Genomic DNA, 21452 nt, shown 5'->3' on the forward strand with positions numbered 1-21452 from the left:
TCAGACAGGAAAACCACACGTCAGCATTAATAAACAGCAATACTACTACATTAATTATGATATTACTATGATTTATTCCATAGTTTTGCATTTTGATTCTCTTTGAAAATGTATGCCATCTGAAAAGCCTACTTCCTCTTCTACATCTCCTGCCCAGCATTTGAGTCTGATCCTTCGGCCTGCCCTATGAGCTTCTGAAAGAAACAGGTACACAGACTTAAAGCCTGAAGCAGCCACATTGTCTTACGAGCATTAAAAATTAAAAAAACAAGCACACACTGCCTAAAGCTCCAACATTTATTATGTCAATGTTAAGCACACTTTTTAAAAGACAACATAGAATGTATAGAAACGAGGGGTTAGGGGCTCATGCTCATCTCCACAATACGGGTAATTAGGTTGGCTGGTTTCAAAAGGGTTGGACATCGCCCTGACTGCGGCAGTCCGAGGGCCCTCTGGATGGGACGGATTCACTGTTCCAATGTGGGTCTGGTTTTTTTTGTTTGTTTTTACGTTTTATTAAAAAATATAAATAAAATGGCACTGCAGGCCCAGGCTGGGAGGACTCGGCAGGACTCTTGTCTTCTTGGAGGCTACTGTCAGAAAACATCACAATCTAGCAGGATGACGGAGCACGCTGACGTCGGCTGGGCGGCGCATGTCCACCCCGCCCCTGGGGGCTTCAAAGTTTCTCAGAACTTAAGGGCTCTTGAGCTTCCATCCGAAAACTGCCACACATCTTGAGCTCGCGGGGTACTACGCCGAACGGGGGTGTATGAAGGACCTGGAAAGAGGTTGGAGACAGAGGAAGGAAAAGGTACAGTGTGACTTGGCCTGGTGACTTTCTGGTCGCTTGCTAGCTTTTTAAAATTATGACTTAAATGAACCACAGGTTGAGCCACTGCCGTGATCTCAAATGTACTCTCCCGTCCCTGGATATTCCCACCGCCAAGGTGCTTTCCCACACCTCCCTCCTTTTTACCCCAAGGACCCAGACTCCCTACCCCAACACGTGGAAGTCCTACCAAACTTGGGACACACCTGGAAGGAAACTCTCTTCCTTACAACTGAGAAAACATAGTAGCAAACAGTCCTTTGGTCAAGGATAGTGGGAGAGGGAGGAGGGGAGGGAAACACTTTCTTAAAATGATAATAAAATTATAAAGAAACAAAAATCAAAACTGATGTAAAAGCAGCTTAACAAAAACATGAAATGTCACCAACGTCAAGGCAGCCAACGATTTACAAGAGGTGAACAGTCTCTCAAGAGGAAACCAGAACCCAAGAGTTGCCCTCAAATTGCACCCAAACTGCCTGTAGTTTCTTTCAAACATGAGGGATTTTATTTGCCTTTTGTGTGTCATGGGAAACGGTAATGGTGGAGGGACAGGAGTGGCAGTGTTCCTCCAGGATCCCCCTTTGCTGTGGGCATTGACTTGACGCAGCGACCTCAGAGTCCAGATGTGCTGGGGAGGATGGTTACTACTGTGCCATTACAGGCCTCGTTGCCATGGTAACCTGAAATTTCAGGGGCCTGGGGCCTCTTCTCCCCTGACTCCACCAGGCAGGAGGCCTGGGGTCTGGAGCTCAGCTGTCTTCCCATATAGCCCCCCTGAGCAGTGGAGACATGGACTGAGGGGCCTGCTGTGACCCAGTGGACTCTGGGGAATCTCACCCTGGCCCAGTGCTAGCACTGCCCATGAGGCCTTTTTAGAGGCCCCTCCAACCCCCTTTGTTTGACCCACTATTTGTATTTAAAGATCGAATAGGTAAAGCACAGCATAAGCATGTACCGTATTCCTTGTTATTCAAAAACACACCCAGCCCCCCCTAGGTATCCAGGGGCTTCTGCATTAGAAGAAATGTTGGGGAAGGTGTTTAATTTGCCTTTCTTCATTGTCTCTGAAAAATACGATAGATTGACGTGTCCTCCTTACATACTTTTTGCCTTGTGACAGAAAGGAAAAACAGTACTTGGATCAATCATCGCGTTGTGCTCAGTCAAATCTGGTTACTTAAATGCAATGACCCTTGTGAACTGTACTGGCTCCTTTTCCCATTTGGGAGGGAGGGAGGGAGGAATCTGCTGCTCCTGTGGCACAGGGAATCAGTATCAGGCTGATTCCCTGTGCTGTACTGAATGATAGTGGGCTAACAGGATAATGAGTTTGCAGGAAAGCAAATGGGCCAAGCACCCATGTCTACAGTGTACTGGGGCAGCAGCCCTGGGATACAGCCCTTGGCTTCTAGTGTCTAGTGTCTGTTTCTTTAAAAAAAAAAAAAAAAAAAGTTCTGGGCAAGCCTTGGGAGATGCTCAGGAAGACATTGAATAGAAATTATGGCTTTCACTGATATTGTTCTCTCAAAAAATAATTCCCCAAGTAGGTTGAAAGAGCACTGCCAATCGCAGCAAAATCCCCACAACTTAAAAACTTCTGAACCTGCTAGTCCAGGGGACAAGGAAGTAACCATTCCAAAGGACGACCGCAGGGATCAGCAACCATGCTTGTGGGGGCGGGCAGGAGTATAAATACAGAAAACACTGTATTTCCTCCCTAACTCTCAGGGTGAGGTGCTAGGAGGTCAAGAACAGCCCAGGGGGCTTCTCGATTTCTTTTCAGGATGGTCCCAAATAATCCTGGTGCCTTTCAGCCCAGCTCCTAGTGTCTGGATAAGCAGCCTTGTCTCCTTATTTTTGCAGAGGAAATGGCATCTAGTTCGCCCTTCCCGACACCACTTCTTTCTGAGTTCTCACTTTAACCATTATGGATATATACAATATGGACTTATTGCATATACAAAAATGGTATTTAAATAAACAGTTTTATCCACAGAACACCCCAAGGGAAAGAAATCAACTACTTCACACTTCTGCTACGGCTGGTACACTAGGAGTACCATGTTCACCCCACATCTTAGCAACCTTTAAAACATGTTGGATTCAGACTTCCTGAAGATCCTACAAGCAGGGAGAAAAAATGGTCTCAGGAAGGGCCCACTCACACTGGAGCATTTAGAGATTAAAATGTGCAATAATAGCATTTGCTGTGTTCCTGCTTGTAAAGTTTTTTTTTTTCTCAAATAGAGAGCTTTTCAAAAACAAAACTCCCTTTGGAGCATACTAGGCACCAGGGGTTCACAAACATTCTACCGGTATGCCAAGACTTACAAACCTTAACTGAGAATTCTCGGTGATAGCAATGTATGCAACGGTGGGAAACTTGTATTTTTAGATTCCTTCCTATACAATTGAAAGGGTTTGGGTTCAGAATAGGAAATGTCACGTGGAAGTTCTATTCTTGGTGTCTAAAGTTCCATGCCCCCATTGCTTCCTGAGCTTTGGAAATATTTTATCAGAAGGTTGCAATAAGTCAGAAGACGATGAAGCCTGAGGAAGCTGTCTCCCAACAAATTTATTTAACTTTGGGACCATGTAAATCAAACATAATCTGTGATTTATCACCAGATATTTGTGCCCCTCCCTGTTCCCAATTTGATTTAAGATATCTCAACCTATAAGAATATCGTATTCACCATTAATTCTGTCTGTCAGGATGCAAAATCTAATTACGCTAAGAGCATCATATACTGAGGAATTAAAATAAGTACTGTATATAAAATCTGCACAGCTGCACTCTGAGCTCCCCTCGAAAGCACAATGGGGACATGCAGAAGCTGTGTGGGTATTAAATATGGTGAGGCATCGTCATCACCATCTTGTCATCTACAGGTGACAAGGCACAAGGAAATATTTTTATTTGTTTTGGAATCAGTTTAATACCCAGCTGAAAACACAGGTATCTTTCCTCAGTTCACTGACAAATACCAACTTCTCCAAAGGTGCCTGATTCCCATCCCATCCCATCTCACCACCTGTGCAATAAATTCTTCCAACTCCCCTTGGTGAGGTCCCCTTTCCCACTCAAACTGACTTAAAAATAAAAATAAGAGCCAAACACCTTACTTTATCACTACTTAAAAAGATAAAAGTCTCCTGGCCTGGGATAAAAGGCATTACACGGAAAGGCCACTTCATAGTCACCACTGGGAAAGAACCACACAACAAAAACGCTACCACGGGAGGACAACAGAACAGCTTTTGTTTGGAGTTTTACAAAAATAATAAAAAAAAAAAAAAGATTACTGTTGGACCATTCACCTACACTGGGAACAGGGAGACAGCACCACAGAGGCACGGGCTGTATATATAATAAAGCAAACTGATGCTGCAGCATGCAGTAGTTGGAAAACCAACAACACAGAGTTCTAAGGAGCGGGCTTTCAAAACAGACCTAACCTGTCTTTCAAGCCATTGCAAAATATGAAAAGATAATTAATTAAAGGGTTATCTATCTACCCTCATTTGCCACCAGCGGGATATATATATATATGCATATGCCTAAAACAATCTGCAGCATGTAAAGACTATAGGATTTCAGAACCACAAGGCAAATCATGGTGCATCTTAGGTGCACAGCAGTGGCCTCCCAAGACCTAGCTCTCTCTGACTCACCCTTGGCTTCTGGTTTCTGTTTTATTCTTCCTATAATTTTCCTCCCCTCATTTTATTATTATTATTTTACGGATTTAATATATTTGCTGCCTTTGTTCCTGGATGTTTAGGGTGGAGGGGAAAGGTGATTTTTATTATGAGGAAAGGTCATTATGCAGAATAGGGAGCTATTTGTTTAAGGACCCTCTTTTTTAGCATCACACTCTAAAACAGGGAAATAATGGAAGAACAGAAAGGACTTTTAGACACAACAGGCACAGCAGAAATTCCAAAGGAGACAACTGAGGGGCAGCTCCTGGACTCACTCACAGATACCTAGTGGATCCCGCTAAAGACGGAGCAGAAGGTTTGAACAGTGCACAGGAATTTCCTTCCAACTGATCTAAAACTGTAAATGCCTAAAACTACTTCCATGGCTTGAGGTATGTCTATTTAATAATAGTAAGAATATTATGCTCCTTTAGGGTATAATACACACATCAAAATGCCCATAGAGATGACCCTGAAAAAGACTGACTGGCCTTCTCTCAAAACCTGTTATTTTGTTGAAAGTAATTTACAGAGTGTGTCAAATGAGGACACAAGAAGCTTACATTGTACTTTAATTTTTTTATTTTTTTTCAATAAAGGGACAAAATGGGTGTATGAACAGGTTAATGCAGACAACTGCCAAAAAAACACAGACAGTGGTTTTTCCAATAGAACTTAACAAAGACCAGAAACAAATACAGTAAAAAGCCAGGTTGCAATGACCTTTGGTCATCCAAATAAAAAAAATAATAAAAACAGAGAAAAATAAAAGATCAAATTAAGTGCCTCTGTTTTGAACAGGGCGTATAAGCAATAATAAATAGTGACTCCCATAGTAAAAGATAAAATTTCAAGTTACGACAAACAGCTTTCATTACAGGAATAGAAAAGGCCAATAACAAAATATTCTGCATTGCCATTTACAAAAAAGTATTGACTAAAGCGGGCTTTCTCTTTAATATGCTTTGCATATGAAATTCTTTCCAATCTAAATATAAAGCACCATTTAGATTTTGGCAATGAAAAAAACTGCAAAACATTGTTGTTGTTTTTTTTCCTTTTTTTTTTTCTTTCTTTTACTGCATATGAAGGTAAGATGCTGGAATGTCGGGTGATCGGGAAGGAGGGCCAAAAGCACACTACATAACAAACCAACGCTATTAGCTTGCAGTACTGCATACAGCATGGCAGCAGGAAAAGGGAAAAAAAGGATATGTACAACCCCTATGACAGCCATCCATGTGACATTCTAGCAGGCTCCCCAAACCGCCATTATATGGCTTCTCTGTACAATGTCACCTCTCTCTCTCTCTCTCTCTCTCTCTCTCTCTCTCTCTCTCTCTCTCTCTCTCTCAGCATACAAATAATTTTCACTATATTATCCTGCCAAATTAAAAAAATATACTGTGGCAGCCTGTCTTTTTTTTCTACTAACAAAAAGGTACATTGATACCTTTTGAGTGAACAAGCAACAGTTAAAAATACAAGCTTCAATATAAATACTATAGTGCCTAACACTAGATGAACATTTAATTCAAATACCATTCTAGAAATACAGAAAAAAGACCATAAATGTGTTTTAGCATAGGAACCAACATGAGTGTGCATTTTCCTATATTTAAGTACTATATAATCTTAAACCTTTCCCCATGTATTTTTTTTTTACAACCTGAAGAGCGGTGTGTGATCCAAGGCATAAAATTTCCACTACCATTTTTAAATGGATAACAGGTCTTGTAACACCACCAAGACAATGGAACCCTAAAATGCTGTTCCCCCCTAAACATAATGAAGTGTCTTTTTAAAAATTCTTTTCTTAACATTTATACTTAAAAAAGTTTTGTACAAAAATCCTTGCACTGTAGAAGCGAAAGTCATTCGTTTCTATGTTAAGTGTGTTGTTCCATTCACAGCGCTTGCAATGTTGCGTCCAAGTGAGTAAGCTCATTAGTCAAGTAAATGGCTGGCAACGTTTGTCTTAGTTTTTTTTTTTTTTTTAGATTTTTTTTTATTATTTTTTAATGCTCATCATTGAGATTGTGTTCAATTTTTTTCAGCATTCTTGCAACGTTTCCCTTAATAAAGACCTGTAAACTGGGAAAACTGTACAGTGCACTGAATTGTCCTATCTGAGCAGGTTTATTTTATACTCAACCTCTGTATCTCTGATTAGAGAAAAGATACAGGTATCACAGGCAGAGTCAAGTGCTATTTGAACACCAACTGGGGCAGATGCTAGCTTAAAACAAAGAAGGAATTTAAAAAGAAAAAAAGAAAGAATAAAATAAAATAAAAACAACGAATCCTCTTCCATGTTAACACAAATAGCACACAGTGTATGGAAAAGAAATGATACAACTTCCAGGGTGCACAGACATAGATACTGCTGCTTTTAAAGGTCTTCCTCTTCTTTTTGAAGACGGTCACATTAAATGTAAGTCTTAGAGGTTCATAGTTAATCATCATCGTATCACTAGTTGCTTGTACTCCTGTTCTAGTTTCAAATGGCAAACAGTACCACATTGTGCTAACCAATCACTTACTGTTTTCTGTTTCTTTCTTTCTCTCTCTCTCTCTCTCTCTCTCTCTCTCTCTCTCTCTCCCTCTCTCACCATATCAGCCTGTTTCAAATGTCCTCTAACGGGCTAAGTTTATCATTTGATTGTCCATTTGACAACCAACTGGAGCTGGATCTACTTCTTTTGGCGCCAGAATTTCATTAAATGTATTATTTTAAAAAGAGTTGTCATAAGATGAACTCCTTGCTAATGTATTTCACCACATTCCAGGGCCTTTGCACGTTTCACATTCAATTTGATAACCATTTAAAAAAAATAAAATGAAACTTTAGGCAAAGCAGCCCATTTCTTTTACGCTTTCATCAGGAGCAAAGTAGCTTTTATACTAGTATAAATAATCAGGTTTTGTTCACAAAGTTAAAGGCAAAAATCGATGATTAGCTAGGACATAATGGGTCATATTTTTAGGTAGCCATTGTTGTGAGAAATACAACACAGAATTACATGCTAGGTCCTAAAGTTTATTACCTCACCCAATGCTGGATTAAGCTACAAGTTTATAACAAGCAGGAAAAACCATCATCATGGTTTGAATAGATCCAAGGCACTCATTTTAAAAGCCAAATGATAGAATCAACTTGTTCTTCTGTTAATTTGTCAGTTCAAGGCCTTATTCCCTCTCCAATTAATACATGTAACCCTTTAGAGACAGACATTTAGCACGGTTTTTTTTCCAGTGCTATTTGTTCTGTCTGTAGAGGGTTAGTTAACCCAAACTGTTTCCCTCCTCATGTTATAAAATAAAGCTGTACATGATATGTATTACAGAAGTATGCAGCATGGTTTGGTTTTTACCCTCCCTCTCTCACACTCTCAGAACGGAACTGGAAACAGCAACATGTTTGCTCATAATGAATTAGGGACAATTTAAAATAGCCATAACATACCATACATGCTGTCTACGTTAAGGGGAAAAGAAACAACATACACAACATGTAAATTATTGCACAAGAGAAAGGCTCAAAGTTTGCGTAAAATGCAATAGTATTGCCCCAAACATGCATTCAAACGGTGAAAACATAAAAAAATTAAAATTAAAAAAAGAAGAAAAAGAAGAAAAGGAAAAAAAACAAAACAAAGCAAAAAACAAAAAACCAGGTGTGCTGGTGACAAGCACTCATTCATATTCTTAGCTTCCATTACTTCTGTTGTTTGTTTGTTTGTTTGATCACATGGGACTAGAAAAAATCCTACAGGGAGTAGGGCTGGAAGGACAATGGGGAAGGGGTGAAAAGAGGGTCATCAGGTGGGAGTGAGGGAGGGGTATTAATATACCTCTATTCAGTTTTTATATCATTATTCAACACTCGATCACTGTGCCATTTTTTCATGTGTTTCTCCAGGGTACTGTACACGCTAAAAGGCATCTTACAAATTTCACATTTGTAAACGTCCTTCCCCACCTGGCCATGCGTTTTCATGTGCCTGGTGAGCTTGCTACTCTGGGCACAGGCATAGTTGCACAGCTCGCATTTATAAGGCCTTTCGCCCGTGTGGCTTCTCCTGTGGACAGTGAGATTGCTACAGTTCTTGAAGACTTTCCCACAGTACTCACAAGTGTCGCTGCGTCTGCCCTCTTTTGAGCTGGGCCTGCCCGGGCCCGGACCACTAATATGGGGCGTGCTCCCTCCACTTCCCGTGCCGCTGCGCCCCGAGATCCCTCCGTCCAGCTCCCCGGGCGGTGTGGAGAAGCGCAAGCTCCCGTTCTCCGAGGAGTGCTCTGACGAGGAGGCAAAAGGCGATTGTCTGGAGTCTCCGAAGGTAAGGAAGGGATCTTTGAGCTGCCTGGAGGCCGCATAGCCAGCGAGCCACTGCGAGTACACGTTCTCCGTGTTAGGCATCGCGGCCGGGGGCAGGTCAAACTCCTTCTCCAGCTTGATGCGCTTGGAGAAGGGGCTCAGCGAGCTGGGGCTACCCAGCAGCAGCTTTTTGGACAGACCCCCCGAAGCCGATTCGCCAGGAGAGCAGCCACGACCATTAACAGTGCCATCGTCTATGCGGTCCGACTCGCCGGCCACCGAGTCTTCGTCGCAAGTGTCCCTATGGCCCTCGGCCTCAGCCAGGTGGCTGCGCTTATGCTTCTCGCCCAGGACCTGGTGGAAGGCCTCGCTGAAGTGCTGCATGGAGCTAAGCACCATGCCCTGCATGACATCGGGTAGGGCGCGGCCCTCGTCGCCCACGCCCACCACTGCGCCCCGAGAGCTGTTCTCATGGTGGCGCGCAGCCTCCAGGCTCAGCCCGAAGCCGTAGTCCACCCTCTCGCTCTCCGTCAGCTCCTCCTCCTCCTCTTCCTCCTCTTCTTCTTCTTCCTCGTCGTCCTCCTCTTCCTCCTCATCCCCGTTCTCTGGGATCAAGTTGGGGTCATTCTCACTCTTGAACTTGGCCACCACTGACTTGAGCGCACTGCTGGCGCTGCCCACCAGGTCGCTGGTGCCGGGTTCCGGGGAGCTGGCTGTGGAGAGGCCGTCGTCGGACTTGACTGTCATGGGGGACGACTTGTGCATGTGTGTCTTCATGTGGCGCTTCAGCTTGCTGGCCTGTGTGCATGCATGGTCGCACAGGTTGCACTTGTAGGGCTTCTCGCCAGTATGGCTGCGCCGGTGTACCACCAAGTTGCTCTGAAATTTGAACGTCTTGCCGCAGAACTCGCATGACTTGGACTTGACCGGGGGCTGGGAGGGAGGAGGGGCGGATTGCAGAGGAGGGAGTGGGGGCGTCGCCAGGAAGGGTGGCTTGCTACCTGGCTGGAATGGTTGCAGTAACCTTTGCATAGGGCTGGGCCGGCCTGGGGACAGCGGTGGACTAGACGTGTTCCCTGCCAGCTCTCTAAGTCTCCTAGAGAAATCCATGGCGGGAGGCTCCATAGCCATTGGATTCAACCGCAGCACCCTGTCAAAGGCACTCGGGTGATGGGTGGCCAGGGCCATCTCTTCTGCCCCCAGGCGCTCTATGCGGTGGGGGTCCAAGTGATGTCTCGGTGGTGGACTAAACAGGGGGGGAGTGGGTGGAAAGCGCCCTTCTGCCAGGCCGGAAGCCTCTCTCGATACTGATCCTGGTATTCTTAGCAGGTTAAAGGGGTTATTGTCTGCAATATGAATCCCATGGAGAGGTGGCTGGGAAGGACATTCTGCACCTAGTCCTGAAGGGATACCAACCCGCGGGGTCAGGGGACTTCCGTGTTCGCTTTCTAAGTAGATTCTTAATCCATGAGTGTTCTGTGCGTGTTGCAAGAGAAACCATGCACTGGTGAATGGCTGTTTGCAAGTTGTACATGTGTAGCTGCTGGGCTCATCTTTACCTGAAAAATAATACAACACCAACATCAATGTTTAATCACTGAGGCAGGCATCAGCAATTGCTTATTCATGTTCCAACAACCAGCCTTTCCTGGCCCCATCCCTCAAGCCTCAGCCTTCACCCACCTACCCTGGTGCCTATATGTTGTCTTCCAAGTCTGGATCCCAGTAAATATTTGTCAAATTGGTCTTCCTGACATTTAACTCAGTTCCAGATTCAAGCCAAATAGCACAAAGTCCTAACTGGCTCAGGCTTTGGTAAAAGGAGCTCTCCATTCTATGGGTCTCAGCAAATGCCTTCCATTTGCTGTGCTGTGGGCAAGTCACTGTAGCTATGCACCACTGTCTCATTGGTTAAATGGCATACTGAGACAGGACCAGATCAAGGCCAGAATTAGTGTGATGTCACTCAGGGAAACATCTACACCCTGACTCCTCCAGTCCTAGTCCATTTTCCGTGGGCCATAGGAGAGCTTAACTTTCTAACAAGGCAATATCACTGCATAGAGATATCAAAAAGACAAGGTCAAAAATCAATACAGTTCCCTGGCCCTACACGGTTCAACTGAAAACACACCAACTGTTGGTTTTGCAAAAGAGAGTGGCAATGTTCTCTTATCCCAAGTCTGTGTTAGGGGTCCTTAACATCCTATAACCCCATGTTTAATCTCAAGGAGGTGTTGTGATTAAAATCTCAAAAGAAAAATGTAATTCTGATTTAACTTAGGCGTTCACCCCAGTTCAACAAAAGAGAGAGTAGAAAGTTAGGAGTGGCTGGTGCCAGCTTCAGCAGACCCAGCATACTGGTTGTAGGAGCAGTGGCGGCAGCCAGCACCATGACAGGCGGCAGGCTGAGCAATGCTACCCTAGCCGCCGCCTCATTATTTTGAGAGGCTAACAACGTGAACCAAATTATACAACATCCTGCGCCCTCGGCTGAGACTCAGCTCCAGTTGAGAAAGAAACAGAAAGATACAGTTGAGCTAGTCAACTCGTTGGCCAGTGGCCAAGCTGTCTGGAGAGGGGCCTGCTCAAGTCACATTGTTTCTCTCTTACTGAAAAGAACCCGAGAGTGGTAAATGCCACTTTGGCAAAGAGGTGGCCAGCTTGACTTCACAAAAATCATTCATTTTTTTTTCTGATAGCTAAATTTAAATATATAGTCCCATATAGGTTTATATATGTGTACATATCTATGGGGTTTATGAAGCAACCAACCAACAGTTTACCAGCCAACTGCAGCATTTAAGAACACAAAAGAGACAGTGGCCTAGGGACAAGGGTGAGACTAGTTAATGGCCCAGGGACTTTTTAAAAAAAAAAAGGCCAGCACTTTAAATATAACTGAGAAATACTCTCTGTCCCTATGTAAGGCTAAAAGACTCCCTGAAGCCCATGGCTAGCATTCCTAAGTAACTTTTTCAATGGGACCAAATTCACCAGGGAGCTAAGGAGTGGGCACGAGGAATTCATCAATTATATGATTCCTCCATTTAGCAAGTCAGAAAGAAAAGCTGCCAAGGTCTTCTCAGGAGCCCCAAACACTCATATTCCAAAACAAGGCAGCCTCACTCAAGCGCTTGTCTAAACAATGGACTCCTGCCCCGACCTTGTAATTTACTTTACAATGCATTTATAGTCTCACTCAATATAGCCCACTCCTGGGGAAATCTCCTTAACAAGATTAGATGGGAAGATACCAAAATTAGGTTTCAAACATTTGTCTAATGTGGAGGGAGGAAGAAAGGCACAGATTTTGAAAGAAAATGCTGACATTAGAATCACATTATCTGCCTCTTTTCTTCAAAAAGAAATAAAAAGCTTCAATGAGAGTATTTTCATAATTTTTTTGTTGTTGTTGAACAATGACTTGGGCTCTAAATAGTCAGGAAAAAAATCTGGTTCCAACCACTGTGACCCTCCGTGGCTTTCCTCTGCCTCCCAAGGACTCTGGGTCACTATCATATATTTAGCCTAACAATCAGAGGCCTGTAACTAAGAAAGAAAGGAGCTTCACTCAGCTGAAGCAAACCCTTAATACTTTCCTCACTCTAAATGCCTGAAGATCATATTTGACCCTTATAATCTCTTAAAGCCTGGGAATGGGCCCATAATTAGCAATGATGGTTTCAAATGTGCCAAGATGAAGCCCCTGATAAGTGCCAAATTCTGGGCATACTAAGCACGTGGAGAGTCTCATCTGATAGCTTTCCATGAGGCTTAAGGAAAGTCCATTTTTTCCAGAGCCAGTTGGGTGGTTTCGCTACAGAAGGTTAACACTACGGTGCTGTCTTTCCCCTCACACGTGGGGCCAGAGGAAACAGCTTTTGAACTTATAATGAGCACACACACACAACCTTCACTGTCGCCTTTCCAGGCTCCCATCAACTAGATATTCTAGACCACAAGGGCACCTACTGTAATCACGATGTCAATGACTGAAGATTACACGGAAAGAGCCGCTCGGAAGCTGGTAATTATTACCAGTCCACTAATAGCAAACGATGCACTGCCATTTCACCACGCAATCTGCATTTCCCTCTGCTCATGCTGGTGCACCACATTATATCACAGTGCTCACAGAGTCTAAGTTCCTAAACTGCAGTCATCAATAAATGTGTTACTCGCTGTAATTTGTGAAATTACTTTGTTCATAACATCTTTGATGGTTTAGAAAGACCAGAATTGATTTCCTGCATGGCAAAATTAGGGCTACATTGATTTATTGATGTGTAAAATATAATAATATTCTTCATTTACTCTGATGAAAATCAACTTCTCACTTTGAGAGCTTCATTTGGGCATTTACCAGGATTGTTTTGATTTAAAGCAATAAACTGAGCCCTGCCCCTCCCCAGAACAAGAACTCAGGGCACGGAAAGGGTTAAGCCCAGCTGTTAGCCCACCCACTTACTGACTTTCAGTTTATTTCATTTTATGAGAAGGAGCGCTCTCCATTTCTAAATGTGTCATGTGTCGTCAATGTGAGAGTCATGTGACTGAGCCCTCACAGTTCTGAATAACAAGGGGGTCTGTGACAGGGTCCCTGAATGTCATTTACTAGCTTGTGACTTGGTGCACAACTGAAATGTCCCTTGGCATTCCTATATGTGAAACAAGCATTAAAATAAGGACCTTTAAAGAAAGGTGTGTGTACATGCAGAGTGCGTGTGTGTGCGTGCGTGCGTATGTATGTATGTGTGTACCTAACCAGATAACAATCCCAGCACGGCTTGGAAAGGAAGGTCCATGGCAGCCTCAATGCAGGCTTTGGCAACAGAGACAAGTGGGTGAATTAAGTCACTTTTACACTTTCACGGCCAAGGAGGCCACAAGGCCAAGGGCTCTGAAAGCCAAGGGACAGCTGGTCCACGTAGCTGATGAGAATGGCCACTAGCTTTGTCCTAAGGCTATGTGGAGCCCGAAGCCCATTGCCACATGCCTTCTTCTGATTACTCCTGTACTGGTAAGTGCACACTCTTAGAGTATCGTGGAGGGGGCAGGACCTCCGGCCTTCCTAACCATCAACTGGAGGTCCTTGGCCAGCAGCCGTTGGCTTCTCAACTCTGCCCTCCGCTGTCTCCCTCAGTCTCCCTTCTCAGCCAAGTACAGACGCCAGGCAACCTTAGCAAAGGAAAACTGCACTCCACCCAGCTGTCCTGCAGGGACTCAAATCTGTGACACCAACACCTAAACTTTCTGTGTTCTGTGACCTAAGCTAGGCTCAGGCCCAGCTTGGGGATGGGAGAGAAGATGAGGCACTTTAGCATCCACCCCTACCACCCAGCCCTAGGGACCCCAGGGCTTGTGAAATCCTATAAAATGTCCCTGTTACCTGGGATTACCTAGGAGGCTTTGAATCTGCTCTCAAGGTGCGTGGCCTGCCTTGCAGACACCATTCCCAAGATGACTGAGGCTAGTGACCTGCCCCTGAGAGGAAGCCTCCTTGGTAAACCTTAGCTTTTGCACCCCACACCCTGTTATGCTCTTTGTTTTCTTGAAAATAAACATTAGCTGCCATATTATGTGTCCCTTTTCTCCTGAGCCTGAGTGTGTGTGTGTGTGTGTGTGTGTGCGCTCACTCGTGCGCACGTGTGTTTGGGGTGGAGTGAACTCCTCCTTCAAACACTTTGGCCGTGCGTGATTCACACCACACACTTTTACACAGAGAAGAAAGCCAACTTGGTTTCTCAGACGTCTTTCAGAAAACATGTTTATAAATTAAAAAAATCTGAATTTTATAGAGATCCCTTCTGCAAAAGTTAGTGGTGGTGGAGACATGCATGTGAGAAGGTGGCAGTGGGCTCTTCACATTTTACCTACATCTCTGCACATACATCTTCCTCTAAAATAAGGAGAAAAAACAGAGAATCTATGCGATGTGCATCTTTATGCGTGTATATATGTACATATATATCACGTGTATCTGTAAATATACCACATTCAGATACACACGTGAATGCATAAGTAACATGCATTGTAATACCTCCGGAGTGACTGTAAATCGCCTGTGATTCTGGTCTCTCCCAAGGATGCATGCCAAACAAGTCAAAGCATCTACAAGGCTGTAGGAGTGAGTGTCCAGCAATAAGATTGGCTGTGGACACAGAGATGGTTTAGCCACCAGCCATGGTGCCAGGTAAGAGCAGGGGGAAAAAAAACAAAGGGGAGAGAAAGTCACTGTCTCACTCTCTGGGCTATGGGTGGGAGGGGAGCTGGTGTCAAGTGAGAAATGGATTAATACACATGCAGGTGCCAGTCTGCGTTAGAAGAAACTCCCTTCAGTGCTTAAAAAGTAAGGCTAATATACACATGGACATTTGTAGAAGAGATAATGTTCAACTTACAAATACCCTGCGGGGCATACTCTGCACTCATCCCGGGCGTGGGGATTAGAGCTCCGTGTGCAGATCGAGGGGAAGACAGGCCCCTCCAGTGCAGAAGTTTATCTGTGAAAGAAACCCAGAATCAAGCACCACTGCCATAAACAATGAGCATCGTAAACCACAGGATATCACATTTCCCTTCCATTAAAATAGATTAACATCATTACAGCAGCCTTGCAGATAGCACCAGGCCCAGGGCCCCAAACAAACAGCAGTGGAGAGCTGTTCCCCACCGGTTTTGTTTTGTTTTTAATTTTGGTCTTTTTGGACAACAAGGAGGGGGATTGGTTTGAAGTATGAAGCCGGGGCTGGTTCTTGGGTCCCTTTGCTTATTTGTTGTTAGTTGATTGTTACAAGATATATATAAATAGCAAAGAGAAAATTGGTAATAACATGGGTAGGCCTGGAAAAAAGCCGGAATTTATCTGCAAGGCTGGTTTACATGCACCCACCAACTTTAGACAAACCCCATGCAAACAATCGGCTAAAAGGAAACGGGGAGGCTTGTGACCCACTCTCTTTTCCAGGGAATAGCTCTCTTTAGCTTCCTCAAACCACAGGTATCTCAGGACTCGGCAGGCCGTACACTATAGTCCTGTCAGTGCACACCACATGGAGGTATGCCTTTCCACAATACAAAGCAAGGAACGAAGGTTAGACTTTCAACATTTAAATGACTCTACACAAGACCCTTATATCCCTTCAGGGTAACAGATAATTCGACAAAGTGGCATCCCCCCCACCAAAACAAAAACAAAAAGCAGTATCCAGTAGCAGCAGCACTGCACACCCTGAGGCAAGGCGAGTTCTCACCACTGAGTGTGCATCACAGAGCCATATAAGCACCTTCAGCCCTGGGAATCACATCCTCAGTGCCCATCTTCCCAAACACACCCCAACTAAATGTCCCTGGAGAGGATGACCTCACGATGGAGGAAGACAGGTGAAGGTCATGTGTTGGAGTTCAGAAAAGCTGAATTTGATGGTGAGTGAGCAGTGACAGCACTGGAAAGCATCGCCAGGACACAAGTTTCCTACACTGTGTGTGTCACAACCCCACTTCAGAACAAATAACTAACACTGAGATCCTACATCTCATAAATACGTAGTTCAGAGTGGCACAAGTGTGTCTAAGGCTGTCTCAGTTGTTGGAGGTTGCCCAGTGTTGCATGTTGCTGCAGCCTTGGCTCCAAAACACACTATGTGCATGTCACTCTGTGCCCACCATTCAGGCATCACAGTACCAGGAGCACCGCCTGCCTGACCCAGCCTCCAGATCACTGCGTGCTCTCAGCTGCACATACAGGGTTGTCTGCTCTTCTGGAAACATAATGGTTTAGTCACAGGGAACTAAGACCTAGTACTTTCCAACTGCCCTTCTTCAGCATGGCAAATTAGCCTGCCTTTGGATTATATGGTAGTACGTAGAATATTTTATTTTAAACATTACTTGAATCACTAACTTTTGAGTTTCAGGAGAAAAAAACACTAATTTTGTCTTTGAATTAGGATGGAACTTCCAACAACTTCTGAAACAGTCTTACACACACTCCTGCCACTCTGAACTATATATTTATGAGAAGTGGGTTCTCAGTAAGTGATTATAAAACCAAAATATCAGTGAACTCTGAAAAACAGAGATGCTCTCCATCCTGTACTACCAAATAGTAAGCCAAGATTGCTACTTATGTAAAAATAAATACACTCATCCATCTCATTAGTATGCAAATTTGCTTTAGTCTTTAATAAATGTTAACGATTATATGCATACCAAATAATTGTTTAAAAATAAATTTTCTTGTAACGTATCTTAAGTAAATGTTTGATTTCTATATTTCTTTTATGAAAGTGCACACAGACTCATTTGAAAACTTAGGTGAAAAGCAATCACAAGTGGAGAAAGTTTAAGAATTTCATTGTTGTCACTTTATACACATGTTACTGAGTTTGAGTCGAGACTGTGGGACCAGATTCCCTTATATGAGGACCTGATGGATAACAATGGCCTGCAGAAGGAACCTGCTATTGCCGGGCTGTAATAGAGGCACACCAAGCCTTAGACCAGTGGTTCTCAACCTACAGGCGAGACCCCTTGGATGGGAGGTTGAACTACCCTTTCACAGGGATCGCATGCCAGATATTCTGCATATCAAAATCTTACACTGCAATTCGTATCAGTAGCAAAATTACAGTTATGATGTAACAAAATAACTTAAGCTTTGGGTCACCACAACATGAGGAAATAAGGGGTCACATCATTCGGAAGGTTGAGAACCTGTGCCTTAGACCATCTATGAAGACACTGTCTCCTCTTGGACCAAAGCTCAAAATAAAACCACAAAAAGGAGCCTGTAACTGTGGGAGACTTGGTTCAAGAAACAAATATGTGTACCTTTTGTTGTTTGTGCTAAATTGGGAATAGGGGTTTAAAAAAACTGTCAGCTAAGTTCTTGAAGTTTTCAAGGAGAAACCTGAGAATCCACTCTTGCACCTGTCTTTGCCTCAACGAGCTTTTCTGTGGCAGAGCATGAAATTCTTTTCTCAGAAAACCATACATCTGAGGTATTTCCATGACCCCAGCACTAAAGCAACAAGGTCCTTGAACCCCTGCCACTTTGGGAGGAGACCCTACTCCAGTACTTCCAACAGGGAATGGGAGAGCTGTCAGCCAAATTCCAGCTTGACAGTGCAGGTGCATTGCTAGATGCCTGCTAACCTATTAGCAAGAAACAAGGTCATCACAGAGCAGCAGGGACCAGTGAGGTCTCAGTGACCAAAGCATGTGAGTGGATACCTTTGTGGTTTGTTTGGAGTTTTGTTCTTGGCATCATATGAAACCTCGGTGCTCACCCATCTGTCTCTTCATTTTACAAATGGGAGACTGGGGGCTTGAAAGTCCTGCCCATGGCCGTGTGCATAATCATAACACAGTAAAGACCTGATTTAGTCCCCAGATTTTAGTGTGTGTTCCCCCTTCTCTGCTCCCTCTGCTGTGGTCTTCACTTGCTAGGAAGTGCTAATAAAGAAGGCTCTCTTGGGCAGGAGAGATAGTGTAAATGTGCTTGTTGCCTGAGAACCTGAGTTCAATCCAAGAACTGACTCCCACAAGTTGTCCTCAGATCGCCATATGTCATGACACATGTGCAGCCCCCTTACCCATACCAAAAATACACAATACTAATTTTCAAAAAGAAAAGCAAGTTCTCATTCTTCTAACTCACTGGGCAGAGTTACCAACTTCTACTGGTACAGGTCAGCCTAGCTATGTGGCAAGGCTTTCAGAAGGCCTAAGGACACTGACATCCAGTGTCCTGAACTAGAACACAGTACCTGCTCTACAGCAATAGCCTGTGACTACCCCCTATCACATCCTCCACCTCTGCTTCCTCTGCAGACAAACCAGCTCAAGGGGAACAAAGTGTTGCCCCTAGCCAGGAATTTATTTTAAGAAATAGCACAGGGTCAGGGTCATCTTGACAGAGACAAGGGGATGCGGGCAGCCTGAATGTCCTCTCCAGGAAGAGGGTCAAGCAGGGCCGATTATGAACTCAACTGGCTCTGCTGCTGCTTCCACTGAAACCACGCTTTATGTTCTCCCAAGCAAGGAGAATCAGGGACAAGAAGCAAGAGAAGGGACATCCCCACACAAGCTGGAAATGCTAAATTGTTAATAGCCTCCCTAGGGTTTAACTTCCTGCCATGATGCCTTCAGTTGTCTCCTCACAGCTCAGGCAAAGTAATGCTTCTGAGTATCAGCTGGAGGAGTCAGTCTGCCTCCCCTGGCAGAGGCAAGAGAGCTCACTACCTGAGGACTCCTCCTTTCCAGTCTCTCCTCTCCCCAGGGAGAAGTGGGCTCCTTAGCTGGCGGGGAAGTGATGATGTCCTGTTTGTTTCTTTGTGGGCTCTCCTAGTGAATGGTTCCTAAGTGCAGACCCAGATCCAGCAGCAGCTTCACCATGGAGCTCGTTGGAAATGCAGATGCTTTGAACTGACCTCAGAGTCACCAGATCAGAAGCCACCAGGTACGAAGTACGAAGCCCTCAGGGCAACTTAGAGCCAAGTTAACTCAAAGCACAGAGTAGGTAGGAAACCTGAAGCTTTGACTATCGTAAGCAGAGACCCACGGACTATGAGAGCGACCCTTCCATGATCCTACTCTTTTAGGATTAAGAGACAAAATGGGGGAATTCCTAAAGTCCTTCCATATGGAGTTCTAAGTTCTAGTCCACCCTCCGTCTATCCATCACTCACCTACCCTTTGTCTACTCATCACTCACATAGTTGGTCCAAGCTCCTCCACAGATAGGAAGCCCACATGAGACAACACTCCAGTTACCATACATCAGGCAGACAGGAGTTCTCAACTGCTTCTTACAGCTGCAGTGGTAGCCTGCTGTGTGGACACAGGTAAGACTGGACTTGCCTTCCTCTTTCCAGACTCTCTAGTGTGGTGTATCATCTTTTTCTGAAAGTTTCTAAACGTCTCCTGCTCCTTGGGTAGAAGTCTTTTCAAACTGTCTCTTCAGAAAAAGTCCCTTTATACCTGTTCCTTATGGCGTCTCAGAGATAGTTTATAAATTGTTGTGAAGTTTCCTTATGACTGAATAAAAAATAATGATTTATTTTCCAGATCTTACTAAAAAGCAACAACTTAGGAGTAATTCTGATTTAACGCTGTATATTGGTCACTTTGCATTTCTGTATTCACTGGACACTAACTTAACCGTGCCCATGTAGCTGACTGTGCCTCCAAGTGAGAAAGTCAGAGAACTCTGCTCTCTCCTTACATCCTCCACAAGAGAATACGTGACAAGCCACTGTGAGAGGTAATGGGCCAGAACACAGAACAATCCCTTCAGCTCCACAATCCTCAGGTCTTCTTCCCTTCTTCTAGAAGGTAGTCTAGTTTACAACCTTCTTTATCTAACTAAAAAGCAAATCCAGCCCTTAAGTATGCTTTGTGGTCAGCTACTTCTAGCTCCTGACCTGCATTTTCACACTGGCTACCAGTTCCTCTGAGAGCCTCTGGTTTACCAGTGCACTCTAGAACAGAGCAGGCCGTGTCCTGTGCTGTGTTCATCTGGATTGAACACAGGGCAGCTCTGTCACTGCATGGAGAGCTCCTAATTAACCTTCTGATATTGCCAAGGTCTGCTGCTTTTGGTACTGAGTGGGCGTTTTACCCTTTGTCTCTTTTTTCCCCACTCTCTGAGGTTTTACTAGGTCAAAATGATGTTTGTTTTATTCGTTCATGTTTTGTTTTTGAAGGAGGGTCTCATTATGTAGCCCTAGCTGTCCTGGAACTTGCTATATAGACCAGGGTTCATAGAAATCAGCCTGCCTCTGCCTCCCGAGTGCTAGGATTAAATTGTTGCACCACCACACCCTGTCTCAAACTACATTCCGCAAATGCAGAAGTGAGCATGCATCCTGAACATCACCCTCTGGAATGTCTGTCTTTGAAGCTTGGTTGGTCTTTACAGTATTTGATGCTACACAGTGGCTTGATTGAACTATTCCTGTCAGTCTCTACTTTTGATTTCTATGGCCAACTCTCCTCCTTCAGACCTGTGATTATCCAAACAGGTTGCTAATGCCCCCTTTGCAGGTCTCATGCTAGGCCTCCTTTCAACAAGGAAGAAGGACGAGATGCCATCTTCTGTGCCCCTTTATCTATAAAAATGCAAGCTTCCAATCTGTCAGGCCTAAACAAAATTTTCTGCAATCTGTGTCTTTAACATAAGCAAAGCATATAATTCAAAAAAAAAAAGTTGCTTTTCTGAAGAATAACTAACCAGAGAAACATTGTGTTCCATCTCTGTGTTGAAATGCAGATTTCCCACTAAAAGGCAAATCTTTCATTTCAAAAGGTTGAATAGGATGGTTCTTAAAAAAAGAATTCCAGCTGGTTAAATTTAGGGTGTTGAAAAAAGTTCACTCCAATAATATTCTTTGGCTCTGGGCCCGAAGTATTTTCACTTGATCGTGAATTAGATAAATTTTTATTACACTTTAAGCTTTTGCCTTAGAATAGTGGGGCTTTTTGAGGAGACTGTAAGGGCAGCTGAATAAAAAGACAAATTGTCTTACAGCGGGTTTTTTTTATTGTTTAACCATGTACCTCCCCATGCAGAAATGTGTGTTCCAA

At 44.0% G+C, this 21452-nt stretch overlaps 1 protein-coding gene across 9 annotated transcripts in view; it reads right to left on the minus strand.

The window, feature by feature from the left end:
- Positions 1–276: 276 nt before the first annotated feature.
- The window catches only part of Bcl11a (BAF chromatin remodeling complex subunit BCL11A), a 95433-nt gene continuing 74257 nt past the window's right edge, over positions 277–21452 (minus strand). For 2 of the 9 annotated variants that reach the window (XM_028776851.1, XM_028776860.1), the window contains exons 3-5: positions 15266–15367; positions 8678–10420; positions 277–784 (exon numbers count right to left, since the gene is read on the minus strand). In XM_028776851.1, the coding sequence (XP_028632684.1) occupies positions 693–784; positions 8678–10420; positions 15266–15367 (1937 nt within the window). In that variant the 3' untranslated portion in view covers positions 277–692. Of the gene's footprint in view, positions 785–5102; positions 10421–15265; positions 15368–21452 lie in introns of those variants that run through there. The other 7 variants (XM_028776866.1, XM_028776872.1, XM_028776827.1 and 4 more) reach the window with 5 other exon arrangements.

This window comes from Grammomys surdaster, unplaced genomic scaffold (assembly GCF_004785775.1).
Source record: "Grammomys surdaster isolate TR1022 unplaced genomic scaffold, NIH_TR_1.0 67, whole genome shotgun sequence".
NCBI classification, from domain to species: Eukaryota; Metazoa; Chordata; class Mammalia; order Rodentia; family Muridae; genus Grammomys; species Grammomys surdaster.